Source organism: Prionailurus bengalensis, chromosome B1 (genome assembly GCF_016509475.1).
Source record: "Prionailurus bengalensis isolate Pbe53 chromosome B1, Fcat_Pben_1.1_paternal_pri, whole genome shotgun sequence".
In the NCBI taxonomy this organism is placed as follows: domain Eukaryota; kingdom Metazoa; phylum Chordata; class Mammalia; order Carnivora; family Felidae; genus Prionailurus; species Prionailurus bengalensis.
The window spans coordinates 28376159-28394419 of NC_057344.1; the positions used below are offsets into that span (position 1 = coordinate 28376159).

At 36.5% G+C, this 18261-nt stretch overlaps 1 protein-coding gene across 3 annotated transcripts in view; it reads right to left on the bottom strand.

Moving 5' to 3' along the window:
* Nucleotides 1-18261, bottom strand: part of GTF2E2 (general transcription factor IIE subunit 2) — a 79284-nt gene that overhangs the window by 13922 nt on the left and 47101 nt on the right. For 2 of the 3 annotated variants that reach the window (XM_043560873.1, XM_043560864.1), the window contains exon 6: nt 11990-12083. In XM_043560873.1, coding sequence (XP_043416808.1) covers nt 11990-12083 — 94 coding nt within the window. Of the gene's footprint in view, nt 1-5504; nt 5587-11989; nt 12084-18261 lie in introns of all 3 variants that reach the window. The other variant, XM_043560882.1, reaches the window with a different exon arrangement.

The window sequence follows — 18261 nt, forward strand, 5'->3', positions numbered from 1 at the left end:
TGTCAGACTTTGGGTCAGGTCATGATCTCACAGCTTGTGAGTTCAAGCCCTGTGTCAGGCTCTGTGCTGACAGCTCAGAGCCTGGAGCTAGCTTCAGACTCTGTGTCTCCTTCTCTCTCCGCCCCCCCACACCCCCGCTTGCACTCTTGACACTCTCTCTCTCAAAAATAAAACATTTTTAAACAAACAAACAAATAAATAAATACATGGGCAGACTTTCTGCTGGGTACAGAATTCTAGGTTGAAATTTTTTTCCCTTTTGATTTCTTTAGAGATGTGATTGCGTTGTTTTCGGGTTTCCATAGATTCAAATGACAATTCTTTCTTCTGTAAAGAGCTTCCTCCTCTAACTCCCATCAGTATTTTGTCATCATCTTCAACTTTCAGCAGTTTGAATATAAATGTCTGGCTGTTTTTCTGTCATTTGTTTTGGGGGATTATCTTGCCTTAAATTCTCTGCGCTTCTTCAATCTTTGGTGTCTATCATTAGTTTTTCAAAATCCTTGGCCATTATTTCTTTTGTCCTATTTTCCTTCTGAGATTTAAATTACATATTCAGGGGCGCCTGGGTGGCGCAGTCGGTTAAGCGTCCGACTTCAGCCAGGTCACGATCTCGCGGTCCGTGAGTTCGAGCCCCGCGTCAGGCTCTGGGCTGATGGCTCAGAGCCTGGAGCCTGTTTCCGATTCTGTGTCTCCCTCTCTCTCTGCCCCTCCCCCGTTCATGCTCTGTCTCTCTCTGTCCCAAAAATAAATAAATGTTGAAAAAAAAATTGTTTTAAATAAATTACATATTCAAACCACTTGATATTATCTCATAGCTAATGGGTGTTCTATTTTTTCAGTTTTCTGTTTGTATTTTAGTTTAGATAATTCATATGGGTCTATGTTCAAGTTTACAGATTCTTCCTTTGGTTATGCCAAATTTACTGATGAGTTCTTTGGTCTGTTACTGTGTTTTTCACTTCTAAACTTTTCATTTGATTTTCTTATCATGCCTCTGAAATATCCTACTTCATCTTTTTTTATTTTTTTTTAACATTTATTCATTTTTGAGAGATGGAGAGAGACAAAGCATGAGAGGGGAAGGGGCAGAGAAAGGGGGAGACACAGAATCCGAAGCAGGCTCCAGGCTCTCAGCTGTCAGCAGAGCCTGACACAGGGCTCAAACCCATGGACTGCGAGATCATGACCTGAGCCAAAGTCGGACACATAACCGACCCAGGCGCCCCAATATCCTACCGGACCGTACACATTGCCTGCCTTTTCAAAACCAGAGGCCTTAACATATAAATCATAGTTATCTTAAATTCCATGTCTAACAATTTCCAGTACTTGTGTCCTAAGAAGTTTAATTCCCTGTCTCAATACTGTATTCCTCTCCTTGTTTTTATTACATATATATATATATATATATATATATATATATATATATATACATACATATATATATGTAATGAAAACAGGGTATCTTCTGTAGGAAATCTGAGACTGAGACAACTAGTTTTTGTGTCTGGATAGGACCGTGACCTTGCTTCTGCTAGGCCTTTAATGCGTCAAGGTAGAGTCATTTTATTGTCAGAACATGAGCTTGGTTTGGAATCTGTTGCTGCTATAGATACCCATAACACACCACAGGCTTCAAATTGCTCTAGGCACACCTTGTGTTTAGGGTAGAGGCTTGTTTGCCAAAGTTTTTCTCAGCGTCTACTCAATCTGCAGTTCTAGGTCTTCTGTTTAGGCTGTATCTCATTATGGTCTGTCTGCCTCCAAGCTCTTGCAACTCTCACAGAATTCCACTGTTATCCATTACTCTACATCTCTTAGCCTGGTACGGGGTGGTAGCTCTCTGAAATTCTGATTAAGCCTTGGTCGTAGCCAAGTACTATGTTCTAGTAGCTGGCCAGAGGCCTTCTCAATGTTCCTGCCCATCCCTCTCTGCTAAAGTTCTGGGCCCAGGACATATTCCTGCCCCTTCCTTAGGGGTGGAAGGTTTTCTTTCTGCTCTATTCAAACCACAGTTAAGTCTTTGGTCACACAGTAGAGAGGCAGGAAGGACTAAGACAGGGCTTCATGTCTTTCCTGAAGCATCTACAGTTCCCCCCCACCCCCCAGACATGATCATTCCTGTTAGCATCCAGTGAAGTCTGTGGAAAAGAACCTGCAAGTAGCTGTGAATTCCCATGCGTTCACGGCCCCCAAGGATTCTACATCTTCCCACCAGTCCAATTTAAGCCAGCAGCAATTCATTAAAATGTTTAACTGAATTCTTCTGATTGGTGTTCATTCTGTATCTGTCTCAGGTAAACAAGTGTTTGCATCCCTTCTTTTCTTGGAGGTGCCCATTTTTCCTTAGATTTCAGGTTAAGTGGTTGCCCTGGAACCTCAGCTCTCTGATGGATTCAGGTATAAATCTGCAGTTGTCTAGGGCTTATTATTATTGCTATAGGGGTGGAACAGTACTTTGACCAGCTTTCTCCATTTTAAGTGGAAGCCAGAAGTCCCCAACTATCCACTTTTTCTGCAATGAACAATGTGATTAATGCAACTAGCTGTGCTCACTACAGGATTATGTGAGAGAAAACAGCTTCAGGTCAGACTTCCAAGTCAGCAATAAAAACATCACTCTAATTCCAAGAAAGCACACAATACTGTTTTAAAATCTATACCAAACCAGAATTTTATATGTCTAATTTACCACAACTGCTGAAGGAAGTATGCCACCCACAAAGTAGTTCAGGCGTTTTAACCCATAACTTGTTAAATTCTAGCTACCAATGTGTAAAAATTGTATTCATTTATTTAGAGTAAGTATTACAGAATATAAATGCATAACAATTAAACTGTATACTTTTCTCTTGTAGAAGAAAAAAAGATAAAGAGAATAAAAGTGTAGATGAGAAAAACCTCTTTTACTCAATGGTAAATTTCAGTCAATTCACTTTTTACCAAGCATCTATGTTACCAGCATTGTAAAGGTTCAGTTCTTTGAAAGACAAACTACTGTGATGTTCTACCTTGATTTGTACAGAGCCCATATACTTCAGGCCTCTTCAGACACAATTACACAGGTAATAATACCTATTAAAAGGAACAGCAATGGTCTAGAAAGCTAATATATATATATTAATGTACCACCAAAAAGAATATACAATATAAATTTTAATGGCACAATGGAATTGAAAGTACATTAAAACAAAATTTACTTTCTTTTGCTAGAAAAGTGATGCTTGAGCTATTTTCAGAGGAAAATCCCTGAATAAAAAAATTCTTCAATGTCTTTGTTATTTTTCAATAAAACATTTCTACATTAATCCCTGCCTTTCCTTAGCTTAGTGCTGTTGCAGTATTTAAGTATTACATGTACTATATAAATGTATCACAGCTGCACAAATACTTAAGATGAACACTGGAAAGCAGGGCCAAATTTTAGAGGCAGGATTCCACAGGATCCGAAATTTAATTACATTTTAATGTATGGGGGGGACAGAAAATGTATAGTTACAGAGGTACAAAGAGAAATAATCTTGTTTTTCTTAATTTTATAAAGTCATTGCAAGAAAAATACATTCAAGATAATCTTTATTTTCTATGAGCCTGGCAAAGACAACTAAAAACATCTGGTACTGGTGAGGGTAAAGAAATGGATACTTTTCCATATACTGCTGTGAAGGGGTAATTTGGTCCCAAAATATTGGTGCAAACTTTACAAAAGGCACTAGGCAAAGTATTGAAAATTTTTTAGGGGTGCCTGGGTGGCTCAGTCAGTTGAGTGTCTGACTTCGGCTCAGGTCATGATCTCACAGTTGGTGGGTTAGAGTTCTGCATCAGGCTCTGTGCTGTCAGCCTGGAGCCTAGCGCCTGCTTTGGATTCTGCATGTCTGTCTGTCTGTCTGTCTGTCTGTCTCTCTCTCTCTCTCTCTTAAAAATAAACATTAAAAAAATTTTTTTAAGGAAAAGAAATTTTTTTAAATATCCCTTACCTGCTGATCTCACAATTCTATTTCAAGAAAACTACAATATGGAAATAATGAGGCAAGTGCACATATATTTATGTGTAAGTATTAAACATTATTTATAATAGCATATAGGAAAACAAAAATTAAATTTCCATCTGTGGAGCATCGGAAAAACTGTTTTAAAGCACATCCATAAAATGGAATACCATATAGCCATTAAAAAATAATGAACTAAATAAAACAGCACCAGAGCTCTAAGAGTTTCTGAGAGAAGTCCTATATTGGAAGGATAAAGTTTAAATTGTTTAAGCTTCCAGGTAGGAAAGAAAATAGCAGCAATGAAAGAAAAATTAGCGTTGTCACTGGACTGGTCACCAAGAACACCAATTAACGTTATGTTTCCGCAAAAGATCAGCACAAATGTGGCTTCAGACTGCTAAACCGGCTCTGGCTCTCTGCTATGTAACAAAACACAAAACTACAGATCCACTTAGTCAATCAGCCAGAGAGCTAAGGAAATGTGAATAAATAATCAGGTAAGATTTAAACACCTAATATTTTGGTACTATTTAGTATTTCTAATTCTACTAATAATAGCTAATATTACTGTTACTACTATTCTTACTATGTGCCAGGCTCTGTTCCAAGCTCTAAGAACTTTCATATTAACTCATTTAATTCTCATAAGGACAAGACAGATACCGTTACTCCTACTTTATAGATAAGGAATCTCAGAAGTATCTTGTCTAAGCAAACAAGGAGCAAAGCTAAGATATAAACCAACAGTTAACTACTCAAACCATCCTCTTAACCACTGCATTTATACTGCCTCTAAATGAATACGATCCTGATATAAGGAAACACTTTTGTGAAATAAGACATATACCTAAGTTCAGCTACGCTGTGTTCACTTACCTATTTGACTTTTTTAAATTACTACAAACAAACTCTCTCCTTACTTGTTTGCTACATCTCATTTTAGGACATTTGCTTCTACTTACAGATAAAATGAAGGGTAATCTTAAGCATGACTGAAAGCGTCCTCACTCAAGATTTCATCTCTACCCATGACTGCCACCTACTGGGCTAAAACAAAAATCTTCATCAATACAATCAGGACAAACCATTTTGAGTAAAATATGAAAAAAGAGTAAGGAAGATAAATATTACGACATGCATCAACTTTCAGGGAGCATTCTCTTTTTATACCATTAGCAAAGACTCAGTTTTTTTTTTAATTAGTGATTTATGCCATACTGACAATTTCAACTAAAAGAACACTGTCCCACCTCTGAAGTTCCTGTGGATGACATTCCCCCAGGGTCTCTACACCACTGTATGAACATCACAATGACAGTATGCAAGAGCTACTATATGAGTTCCTATGTCAATCTTCCCTCTGTCTTAGGTGAGCTCACGAACAGAAACCTTATTCACTTGGACATCCGTTGTATCAGTGAATGTGCTGAATCAAAAAATTCATGAAAAGAAGCTTGAAGACAACGTATCTTAATTAACTGTTGTCTATTTTATAAACATAAATCATACCTTCAACAGAATTCTCAACCCAAGTAGTTTTGCCTCCTGGGGGAACATTTGGTAATATCTGGGTACATTTTTAGTCGTCGCGCTGTAAGGAAAGGTATGGCAGTGACATCTAAAGCAGCCAGGGATTCTACAAAACATCTACAATACAGAATAACAATTCTAACACCAAAAAAAAAAGATCACCCAGCTCCAAATATCAATACTGCCCTTGTTGAAAAACCTTTCTTCCTCCAGCCATCCTTCTTTGAAAGTATAAAGATTAATGAAAAACATCAGTTTATGATAACTTAGCCTACAACCAAATTCTATATACGTATATAAAGTACTTTTTATAGTGGTTTAATATACACATGATTTCCTAGCAACATACAAGATATATTATACAGAGAATACAGTATGATTAACCTTTGCAAGTCACAGAAAAACTTCACTTTGTATTTTGCAGACCTTTGCCAAGAGTTCTTTACCGCTTAAGGAAAACACTGATCATGGTATATAGGTTGCTACTGCATCATGACATTTGTACTGATCCATCTGTAGCCATCGCATCCCATAGTGACTCTACACATAAAGGTCAACAACTATATTATTTATATTCTTTTTATATTCCAATATGTGCTTGAACAGATTAAATATTAAAAATATTGAAATAAATTTTTTATAAAATATAAATCAATTCCTTTTATTTCTCCTTTATGTTACAGTTAGGGTATTATAGTTTTTTGTTTTGTTTTGTTTTTTAAAGAAGTTCTATGCCCAATGTGGGGCTCACAACCCCGAGGTTAAGAGTCACATGCTCTACCAACTGAGCCAGCCAGGCGTCCCAGTATTATACTGACTTCTAAGAAATTATGTCTAAAAGTAGGTTGTATCATCTTGAAATTCCATTTTGTAAGAGCAAAGAAGATGTTACAAAGTATTTGTTACTCAAGGCCCACTGAATCTGATGAATAAAGGATTAAAAATCACTAGTCTGTAGGGGCGCCTGGGTGGCGCAGTCGGTTAAGCGTCCGACTTCAGCCAGGTCACGATCTCGCGGTCCGTGAGTTCGAGCCCTGCGTCGGGCTCTGGGCTGATGGCTCCGAGCCTGGAGCCTGTTTCCGATTCTGTGTCTCCCTCTCTCTCTGCCCCTCCCCCGTTCATGCTCTGTCTCTCTCTGTCTCAAAAATAAATAAATGTTAAAAAAAAAAAAATCACTAGTCTGTGAAAAAAATCAAAGTCTTTACTAAACCTTTGCTTTCACTATTCTCTGCTTGAACCCCACTTCCCCCACAACAGCACACACATGGGCACCATTCCGGTACTTTGCAAGGCTGGCTCCACCTCATTCCATGGCTCCTCCATCCATGGCGGTCTTCTCTGAGCTCTATCATCCCCCATGCCTTTACTGGCTTGCACATACTACATTTGTCTCTTTCCTAGAATTTGATACAATCTGTAATCATTTTTATTTTTTGTATTGTCTACTTTATCCTTTAGAAAATAACTCCACAAAGGCAGAGAATGGTCTACCTTGTTCACTACTGTATCCCTATATTTAACAAAATGACTGGGGCATATAACAGGACATCAGTAAATATTTGTTGAGTAAATGAATTCATGAATACACTATAATAGACCATTACCAAAATTTCAAAAAGTGTCAATTAGAAAATAAAAACAAAAGAACGAAGTTGATAAAATGATACCAATAAGTTTAAGCAAATTACTTAGAGATATAAAGAGAATCACTTTATATACACAAAAGAGCCCCCCCCCAAATTATATAATTTCCAAACAAATAATGGGGCGAATATATCATGTATTAAAGATAATAAATATAAAATGACATTTCAAAAGGTTAAAACCGACTGTATGTCAACTACAAAGGAAATATATACACAAAAGACAGGGTACAAAAAAATGGGCAAAAATATATCAGTCAAAAAAAAAGGGCAAGGGATTAAAAGAATAATGAGATAAAGTCAGACTTTAAAAAAAATATGAACTACAACCAAGAGAGGATGCTTTATAATGTTTATGGATACAGTCCTTAAACTAGGATTGTCAAGAATGTTTATAAGCTAAAAACTCTGCAGGAAAACATACAGGAAGTACTGGCAAAATTAACAACCAAAAGGCAATGGCAGATTTTAATGTTTGCTCAGTCACTGCTCATATGAAGTAGTCAATCAAAATTTAGTATGTAAAAGGTGATCTGATTGTATTTTCCCTTAAAACAAAAACACAACAACAAAAGTAAAATAGATAAACCAATAGCATAATACAGAAATAAGGGAGAATGCCCAAATACAAAAAGTTAACAATAAAAAGGGAAAATTACACAAAAAAATTAAACACGTTCTAGGGCCACACTCTGCAAAAGCATATGCTATTAAATTTGAAAATTAAAAGTGATTTTAGGAAAGAACAGATTGCCAAAAATTCACAAGGTAGGAAACTTTATGAAGGACATAACCAAAGAAGATATGAAGAATGCTGTCAAAGCAGCCACAGCCAGACACATGCATCCATGAGTTTTCGTGTTCAAATCCTCAAGGAATTGAATATTCTCACAAGGAAAGAATGGGAAAGGGAAGGAAAAGGACAGGAATGATGGAAGGAAGGGAAAACAGTACTTCTGTTTGGATGTATCCAGCATCACACCCAAAACAAATCCTGAGAAAGTAAACAAAAAAGAGAACACTGAATACTGAAGCAAAAATCCTTAATATACAGGAAAAGAATCCAGAAATATAGAACATAAAAAAAGGGTTATTTTAGGAGTGTAAGGACAGTTCACTATTAGGAAATCTAGTCATATATTTCAACATATATTAAGTCAGAAACAACAAAGATCTTAATAGATGCATAATCTGTCAATTTACCTTCCCAATATCTCCAGATATATACAGCTATTTCATAACATAAAAAATATATACACAGGGGCGCCTGGGTGGCGCAGTCGGTAAAGCGTCCGACTTCAGCCAGGTCACGATCTCGCGGTCCGTGAGTTCGAGCCCCGCGTCAGGCTCTGGGCTGATGGCTCAGAGCCTGGAGCCTGTTTCCGATTCTGTGTCTCCCTCTCTCTCTGCCCCTCCCCCGTTCATGCTCTGTCTCTCTCTGTCCCAAAAATAAATAAACGTTGAAAAAAAAAATTTTTTAAAAAAAAATATATATATATACACATATCCAACATGTAAGGTGTGTAAGAATATTTGCTGCAGCATTATTAAATACTTAAAAATCCATTTATCAGGTACACTTATATAATGGAACACTAAATAGCCACATGGCATTATAGAATATCTCCAACAGAGAAAAAGCAAATTAGAAAATTAGAAAAATAAACATCAAACAATTTACACAACTTACTTCTAAATGTGTAGGGTTTTACGAACAAGCATATATGGTTACTTTTATAATCTGGGTAAAAAAAGTGAAAATCCTCATCTTGTCCTTATAAACCAAGTAATAAGGAGATGGGAAGAGTTTAAGCCAACAAAGGCCATATAAAACAGCAAATGAAAATAGGGATAATATTAAAGAATAGAACTTTAGAAAAAGATAACGCAAACAGGAAAAGGCTGAACAAAGTTAAAACAGTGATATCCACAGAAAAATCGCAACAGGGGACAGAAAATAATGGCTTGGTATAATGTTTAGTGTGAGGATTACAGCGGAAATTAAGTATACTCCTAAAATTTCTCCAATGAAATTTTACCAAGAAAACCTAGAGGTCCATACTATTCTTAGCGAGCTACTGCAACCTCAACATTTGCCTCAAATTACACATCTACATAACACAACAGATATGCTACACCATGCTGCCATCTGCAGAGCAGACTTAATACTAAAAATTCCCAGAGAATGTTCAATTATTTTGATTGATAAAGGTATCAAGAAAAATGGTAGGGGGAACTAAAACTAGTGCTATACTATATTAGAAAGTGAAGAAGAGAGACAGCAGGTGGAATCAGCAACATGGTAAGAAAAAGTCATTATAATACTTCAAGCTGAAAAATCAAGAAATAAAAATATAAGCATATTATAAGGGGAAAACCACTCAAAGAATTAAAATAAATCCAGTTAGGGGCGCCTGGGTGGCTCAGTTGGTAAGCGTCCGACTTCAGCTCAGGTCACAATCTCACGGTTTGTGAGTTCGAGCCCCTCACTGGGCTCTGTGCTGATAGCTCAGAGCCTGAAGCCTGCTTCAGATTCTGTATCTCCCTCTCTCTCTCTCTGCTCCTCCCCGACTCACACTCTGTCTCTCTCTCAAAAATAAACAAACACTAAAAACAAAAAAATTTTAAGTAAATCCAGTTAAGTATGGCCACAAATGAAAGGGCCTCCAATTAGTGAAAGGAAAAATGTATCTGCTTTTCATTGTAAGATCTTCCTATTGGAACACGTGATACTTATGATTTTTTTTTTAATTTTTTTTTTCAACGTTTATTTATTTTTGGGACAGAGAGAGACAGAGCATGAACAGGGGAGGGGCAGAGAGAGAGGGAGACACAGAATCGGAAACAGGCTCCAGGCTCTCAGCCATCAGCCCAGAGCCCGACGCGGGGCTCGAACTCACGGACCGCGAGATCGTGACCTGGCTGAAGTCGGACGCTCAACCGACTGCGCCACCCAGGCGCCCCTGATTTTTTTTTAATACTGCAAATTGCTTTCAAATGGATTAGCTATGCTAAAGAATAAAGGAATCAGATATTTTTTTTAAACTTGTAAATATCTTAAGGATCAAGTCCACCGCTATGTTTTTTCAAAGTGTCAAATCAGTATGACAAGTATAAAAGTTTTCAAAAAGCAACTCAAGCAATACGAAAACTGCTAAGCCAAACTTTCTTAAATGAGTATCACTACAGTGTATAGAAGGTCACTACTACCTTATTGACATACAGAAAGCTTACTTTATTTATTAGAAAGTGCAATACAGAATAACTGGAATGCTTTGAAATTTTTTATTTACAGTAAAAAACATTTATTGAGAACCAACTATATACAAGGTACTCTCAATCATGATTTTCCAACAAAACACAACATTCTACTTCCTAAAACAAATCATGGTCATCTGCGTAACTTCAGGTTGACTAAACTCTTATCTACAAGCACCACAAGCCTAATATCTGCAGCCAGATAACAAATAAAAGAAAAACTTAAGAGCTATTGCAAAAATTGCAAAATCATAAGACATGTATGGGCTACTAAAGGGACAAGAATTACATGTGCATTTTTATACAAAATTATTCCTTCAATAGAAACTCTTTTATTTAATACAATAAACGAAAGTCACTGGGACTACCAGGCATGAATAACAATAGTTTCACTATTTGGAATTTAATATTACTTTTTTATTTTATGTAATTCTATAATGTTAAGATATTCTGGTGTAAGTTTGTATTACTTTTCAAATTTTATAATTAAAATGGTGTTTAATTCTTTTCATGCCTTTTCAGTTCAAAATTAATACAAATTTACAGTACAGTCTCACACTTGTTTAAATGAGAATTTTTATTTATTTATTTATTTATTTTTGAGAGAGAAACAGAGCACAAGCAGGGGAGGGTCAAAGAGAGACAGGAGACACAGAATCCGAAGCAGGCTCCAGGTTCTGAGCTGTCAGCACAGAGCCCAACGTGGGGCTCCAAATCACAAACTGCGAGATTATGACCTGAGCTGAAATCAGTCGCTTAACCGACTGAGACACCCAGTGTCCCTAAGTGAGAATTTCTACTTATATAGGTATAGATTTCCCATGACTAAACCCTTGTTTAACTATTTTACCTGACAAGTATTAATGAAGTATTTTTAATTAAAATCCAAACACAGGCATCACACATTTAGTATAAGATTCACCATAAGCTTATTAGCATCTGACTCTACAAGAGTCAGAGAAAAAAGTCATTTTCCCTATCCAATCTGATAATCAACTCATAAATTACTTAATATTAGTCACCAATAGAATTTTGTTCTTTTTCCCATCCTGCATCAAGCTTTCATATCAAGATATGTAGTATTTGTAAAATAACAGAAATAAAGAAATAAACTGGTACCGCTGACATATAAGCATAAAATATCTAACCTACTATATGATTACAAGTACAAATAACCTAAAATCTTTCAAATTCCATATTTCAAATTGCATTCTCAGAAACAATATGTTAGAAGATTAGTTGTGTTCTAAAAGATAAGGCTAAAAAAGCACTACTACAAAATTTGTTAACATAGAATTATAATGTTACTTTTGAGAAAGAGAAAGAGCAAGGAGCAGGGGAAGGGCAGAGAGAGAAGGAGACACAGAATCACAGGCTCCAGGCTCTGAGCTCTCACCACAGAGACGGACATGGGGCTCGAACTCATGAACAATGAGATCATGACCTGAGCAGAAGTAGGACGCTTAACTGACTGAGCCACCCAGGCACACCTATAATAGGATTATAAATATAAATTTGTCACCCTGTATTTGTAATATTTGAAAACTAAACAGAAAGGCTCACCTTCATCCACAGAAAACTGACAGCTCTTATCATTGAAGAAAAGAATTTTCTTTTTATCAGGACGATTTACAAATAGTATCTGGTCCCCCAAAGCCTTAAAAGACAAAAAAACAATTTTTTTTCAGTTAACTTCCAAATTACCTCCCCCCAACAAAATACTCTTTTTAATAAAAAAAAAAAAAGTAGTAGTCCTTGTAAGTCTATTTGACAGAGAGAGAGAGAGAGAGAGAGAGAGAGAGAGAGAGAGAGAGAACACGAACGCGTGTGCACCAGGGAGGGGCAAAGAGAGAGGAGAGAGAACCCTAAGCAGGCTCAGCGCTGTCAGCATGCACCCCAATGCAATGCTTGAAACCATGACCGTGAGATCATGACCTGAGCCAAAACCAAGAGTTGGACACTTAACTGACTGAGCCACCCAGGTGTCCCAGGACTCCTATTTCTTTTAACCTTCAGTATACCATTAGGGTCTACTATACCCAATTTTAATTCTCAAATTTCTTTCAATGAGCAATTCTCACTACTTTTATGTATTGATATATCAAGAGTTTTATTCTTAGAGATTTCCAAAGTACAAAAAGAAACCTTACTTATTTTTGAAAAAATCCAACCTATGTTGCAATTTAATGTAGGTCCATTGGAGCCTTTTATTAATCTAAGAAAAACTGTGTGATCATAGTGTTCTTACTTTCCCTCTACTTTAAAATATTTTGCCACTTATTTACCATTAGCAATTATTTCCAATTATGCTTTAAAAAGCTAAAATTGTGGGGCACCTGGCTGGCTCAGTCAGTTTAAGTGTCTGACTCTTGATTTCAGCTCATCATCTCATGGTTCATGGTTTTGAGCCCCACATTGGGCTCTTTGCTGACAGCATGGAGCCTGCTTGGGTTTCTCTCTCCCCGCCACCCCCCACCCCCGCCCTCCCCAGCTTTCTCTCCCCCTCTCAATAAATAAATAAACATTATAAATAAATAGTAAAAAGTTTTTTTTTAAAAAGGAAAGAAAGGTTATATCACCTACAAGTGTAATATAATAGTGAAACAGTGAAATTCTATCACTTAGAAGTGTGATTCAATTTGTGTTATTGCACTGCCCAAACTATTGCATTATCTTTCAGAAGATATAAAAGACTACAGAGTGGTCTTTGTTGTCTTTTAGCTTTCATTAAATATTTGACAGTTCAGAATTTTTTATTTTCTGCTCCTTAGAGCAATGACAAGAAAACTGACGGAAGATACTTCACCATTATTAATGAATGAGAACAAGAATACAGAAAGCCTGATAGTAGCACTCACTCTAGACTCTGATGATGGTGAAATTCATTACAGAAATAAAATCTAAACCTGTAAGTCTTTGGACGACAATACCATAGATGAATCACCTCAAGCTTAAGAATCAATGATTGAATGACATATTGCTAAGGACTTAAATATATAAGGTATTTTCCTTCAGTTAGTTTTTCAACAAGAAGGAATTCACTGTACAATACTATGTGATATGAACCTTTGCCATTTCACTTTGCTAAAAAGACGTATAATAGTATTCTTTCATCTTTCTGATGTGTTTGCCAAAATACACTTGATACAGAAGTTTGCTATGTTAAAATCTTATAAAAATTTCCAGTAAAGTTGTTTTTCACCATCCTTTCATTCTTATTTATATAAATTATTCATGACATAAAATACTTTGAAAAATAGTTCAGATAAAAAGTTCAAAGTAATGGTCATAAAAATGCTCACCAAACTCAGGAGAAAAACAGGTGAACACGGTGAGAACTTCAACAAAGAGAAAATGTAAAAAGAGAGCTGAAAAATCAGAGCTGAAGAATACAATAACTGAAATGAAAAATACAGTACAGGGAATCAACTGCAGATCAAATGACACAGAAAAAATGGATCAGTGATTTGTAAGACAGGGTAGTGGAAATCACCCAATCAGAACAGCAAAAAAAAAAGACAATTTTTAAAAATGAGGATAGTTTAAGGGACTTCTGGGACAACATCAAGCATACTAATATTCAAATTATAGGGATCCCAGAAGGAGAAGAGAAAAAGGAAAGAAGCCTACTTAAAAAAATAACGGCTGGAAACTCCTCTGACTTGGCAAAGGAAACAGCCATCCAAGTCCAGGAAATACAGAAAGTCCCCAATAAGATGAACAAAAGAGACCTATACCAAAAAAGATCTATGCCAAGATACACTAGAATACAATTATCAACAATTTAAAAAGTTGATTTTTTTTTTTTAGGTTTATTTATTTTGAGAGAGAGAGAGAGAGCATAAGCAGGGGAGGGGCAGAGAGAGAGAATCCCAAGCAGGCTCTGCACTGTCAGCATAAAACCCAAAGCGGGGTTCGATCTCACAAACCATGAGATCATGACCTGAGCTGAAATCAAGAGTCAGATGCTTAACCAACTAAGCCACCCAGGCACCCCAAGAGGTAGAGTGATTCTTAAAATCAAAAACAACTATTTACAACCTACAGAACCCCTCTAAGACTAGAAGTTGATTTTTCAGACAAAAATTCAAAGGCCAGAAGAGAATGGTACGACATATTCAAAGCAATGACAGTAAAAAACCTAAAACCAAGAACTTACTCTACCCAGCAAGATTATCACTCAGACGTGAAGGAAAGAGAAGAGTTTCCCGTACAAGCAAAAGCTAAAGGAGTTCAACAACCAACCAACCTTATAAGAAATGTTAAAGGGACTTCTATAAATGAAAAGACTGTAACTAGAAGAAAATTATGAAAGAAGGCATTTTAGTGGTAAAGGTAAACATATAGTGAAGGTAGTAGATCAACCACCTATATAGTGTGATGGTTAAAAGACAAAAGTAATAAAATCATCTACACCTACAATAATTGGTCGAAGAACACAAAAAAATAAGATATAAAATATGACATGAAAAACAAAACGGGGTGGGGCAGTAAAAATGTAGGGCTTTTAGAACATATCTGAATTTACACGACCATCAACATCGATAGATCACTATATACATAGGATGCTATGTATGAACCTCATGATAAACACAAGCCAAATACCTATAAGAGATACACTAAAAAATAAAGAGAAAGGAAAACAAAACACTAAGGAAAAGTATAACAAGGGAACAAAGCCAAAAAATAAGAAAAAAACAGAACAAAAACAAAAAAGAAAACAACAAATTAAATGGCAATGAGTACATACCTACCAATTACTACTTCAAATATAAATGGACTGAATGCTCCAATCAAAAGACATAGGGTGGCTGAAAGGATAAAACAAAACAAGATGAAAACAAGACCCAGGTATATGCTGTCTACAAGAGACTCACTTAAGATCTAAAGACACACAGAGACTCAAAGTGAGATGAAAAAGACATTCTCTGCAAATGGAAACCAAAAGGAAGCTGACTTGGCAATACTTATATCAGACAAAACAGACTACAAAAGTCTGTAACAGAGTCAAAGACAGCATTACATCATGATAAAGGGATCAATCCAAAAACAGGATATCTTTGTACCCAACATAGGGCCACCAAAATACATAAAACAAATATTAACAAAGTAATAAGTTGACAGTGATAAAGTAACAGTAGAGTTTATGCCCCAGTTATATCAATGAATAGATCATCCAGACAGAAAATCAGTAAGGAAATACTGGCCTTAATACATCAGGACAGCAGAATTAACAGATACATACCAAACATATCATCCAAACACAGCAAAATACACTTTATTTTTTTAAAAAATTTTTTTAACATTTATTATTGAGAGACAGAGAGAGACAGAGTATGAGCATGGGAGGGGCAGAGAGAGGGGGAGGAGACACAGAATCTGAAGCAGGCTCCAGGCTCACAGAGCCCAACGCGGGGCTCGAACTCACAAACCACGAGATCATGACCTGGGCCAAAGTCGGACACTTAACCGACTGAGTCACCCAGGCACCCCCAAAATACACATTCTTTTCAAGTGCACATGGAACATTCTCCAGAATAGATAGCATGTTAGACAGAAAACAAATCTCAATAAATTTAAGAATACCTAAAGCATATCATCTTTTTTTTTTTTTAATGTTTACTTTTGAGAAAGACAGAGACAGAGTGCGAGCAGGGGAGGGGCAGAGAGAGAGGAAGACACAGAATCCGAAGCAGGCTCCAGGCTCTGTGCTGTCAGTACAGAGCCCAACATGGGGCTCAAACTCACAAACCACGAGATTATGACCTGAGCTGAAGCTGGACACTTAACCTACTGAAACACCCAGGTGCCCCTCAAGTATCTTTTCTGACCACAATAGTATGGAAACAGAAATCAGTTATAAGAAGAAAAATGCAAAAACACATTAAACATGTGGAGGCTAAACAATATACTACTATACAACTAATGGGTCAACAAAGAAATGAAAGGAGAAATTAAAAATACTTTGAGACAAAAGAAAATGGAAATACAGCACACCAAAACTTATGAGATAAAGCAAAAGCAGTTGTAAGATGGAAATTCAAAGCTATAAATGCCTACACCAAAAATAAGAAAAATCTCGGGGCCCCTGGGTGGCTCAGTCGGCTGAGCACCCGACTTCCGCTCAGGCTGTGATCTCACGGTTTGTGAATTCGAGCCCTGCATTGGGCTCTGTGCTGACAGCTCGGAGCCTGGAGCCTGCTTTGGATTCTGTGTCTCCCTCTCCTGCTCACACACTCTCTCTCTCTCAAAATAAACAAACATTGAAAAAAAAATCAGTGATCCAAAAAAAAAAAATCTCCCAACAAAAAAAGTCCAAGACCAGGCAACTTAATTGATGAATTCTACCAAACATTCAAAAAAGAATTAATACCGATCCTTCTTAAACTCTTCCAAAATAGGGGAAGGGAATACTTCCAAACACGTTTTATGAGGCTAGCATTAACCTGATATCAAAATCAGACACAGATGCCACAAGAAAAAAATTGATAGGCCAACATCTCTGATGAATACAGATACAAAACCCTAACACAGTATTAGCACATAGAATTCAACAATACACTAAAAGGATTATATACCATGACCAAATGGGATTTATTCCAGGGACGCAAGGTTCAAATGCACAAATCAAACAATGTGATATACCACATTAACAACATGAAACTTGGAAAAATCATATGACCTCTCAATAAATGCAGAAAAAGCATTTGACAAAATTCAACATCCACTCACAATAAAAAAAAAAAAAAAACCATCAACAAACTGGGTATACAGGGAATACACCTTACCATAATAAAGTCCACTTATGACAATTCCACAGTTAATATCACACTCACTGGTGAAAAACCAAAAACTTTTCCTCTAAAATCAGAAACAAGACAAGAATGCCTGTTCCTGTCACTTTTATTCAACACATTACTGGAGATGCTAGCCAGAGCAATTAAATAAGAAAAAGAAATTAAGGGCATTCAAATTGGAAAGAAGAACAAAAAGTGTCAGTAATTTCAGATAATACGACATATATAGAAAACCCTAAAGACTGGGGCGCCTGGGTGGCGCAGTTGGTTAAGCGTCCGACTTCAGCCAGGTCACGATCTCGTGGTCCGGGAGTTCGAGCCCCGCGTCAGGCTCTGGGCTGATGGCTCAGAGCCTGGAGCCTGTTTCCGATTCTGTGTTTCCCTCTCTCTCTGCCCCTACCCCGTTCATGCTCTGTCTCTCTCTGTCCCAAAAGTAAATAAAAACGTTGAAAAAAAATTAAAAAAAAAAAAAAAAGAAAGAAAACCCTAAAGACTCACCAAACTTTTAGAATAAATACAGTACAGTCGCAGGATACAAAACCTATATACAGAAACAAGTTACATTTCTCTACACTAATAACAAACTATCTGAAATTAAGAAAATAACCCCATTTGCAAGTGCATCAAAAAGAATAAAATATCTAGGAATAAAGTTAACCAAGGACGTAAGAAACCTCTACACTGCAAAGTGTGAGACATTCATGAGAGAAACTGAAGACAACACAAATAAATGGAAAGATACACCATGCTCATGGATTGGAAGAGGACCATTGTTAAAATGGCCATACTATCTAAAGCAAACTATGGATTCAATGCAATCCCTATCAAAATTCCAATGGCATTTTCCATACAAAAAGAATAAACTAATCCTAAAACTTACATGGAACCACAAAAGATCCTGAATAGCCAAAGTAATCTTGAGAAAGAACAAAGCTAGAGGTATCACACTTCTTGATTTCACACTATATTACAAAGCTACAAGAGTATAGTACTGACAAAAAAAAGTGTTACACAGATCAATGAAACAGAATAGAGAGC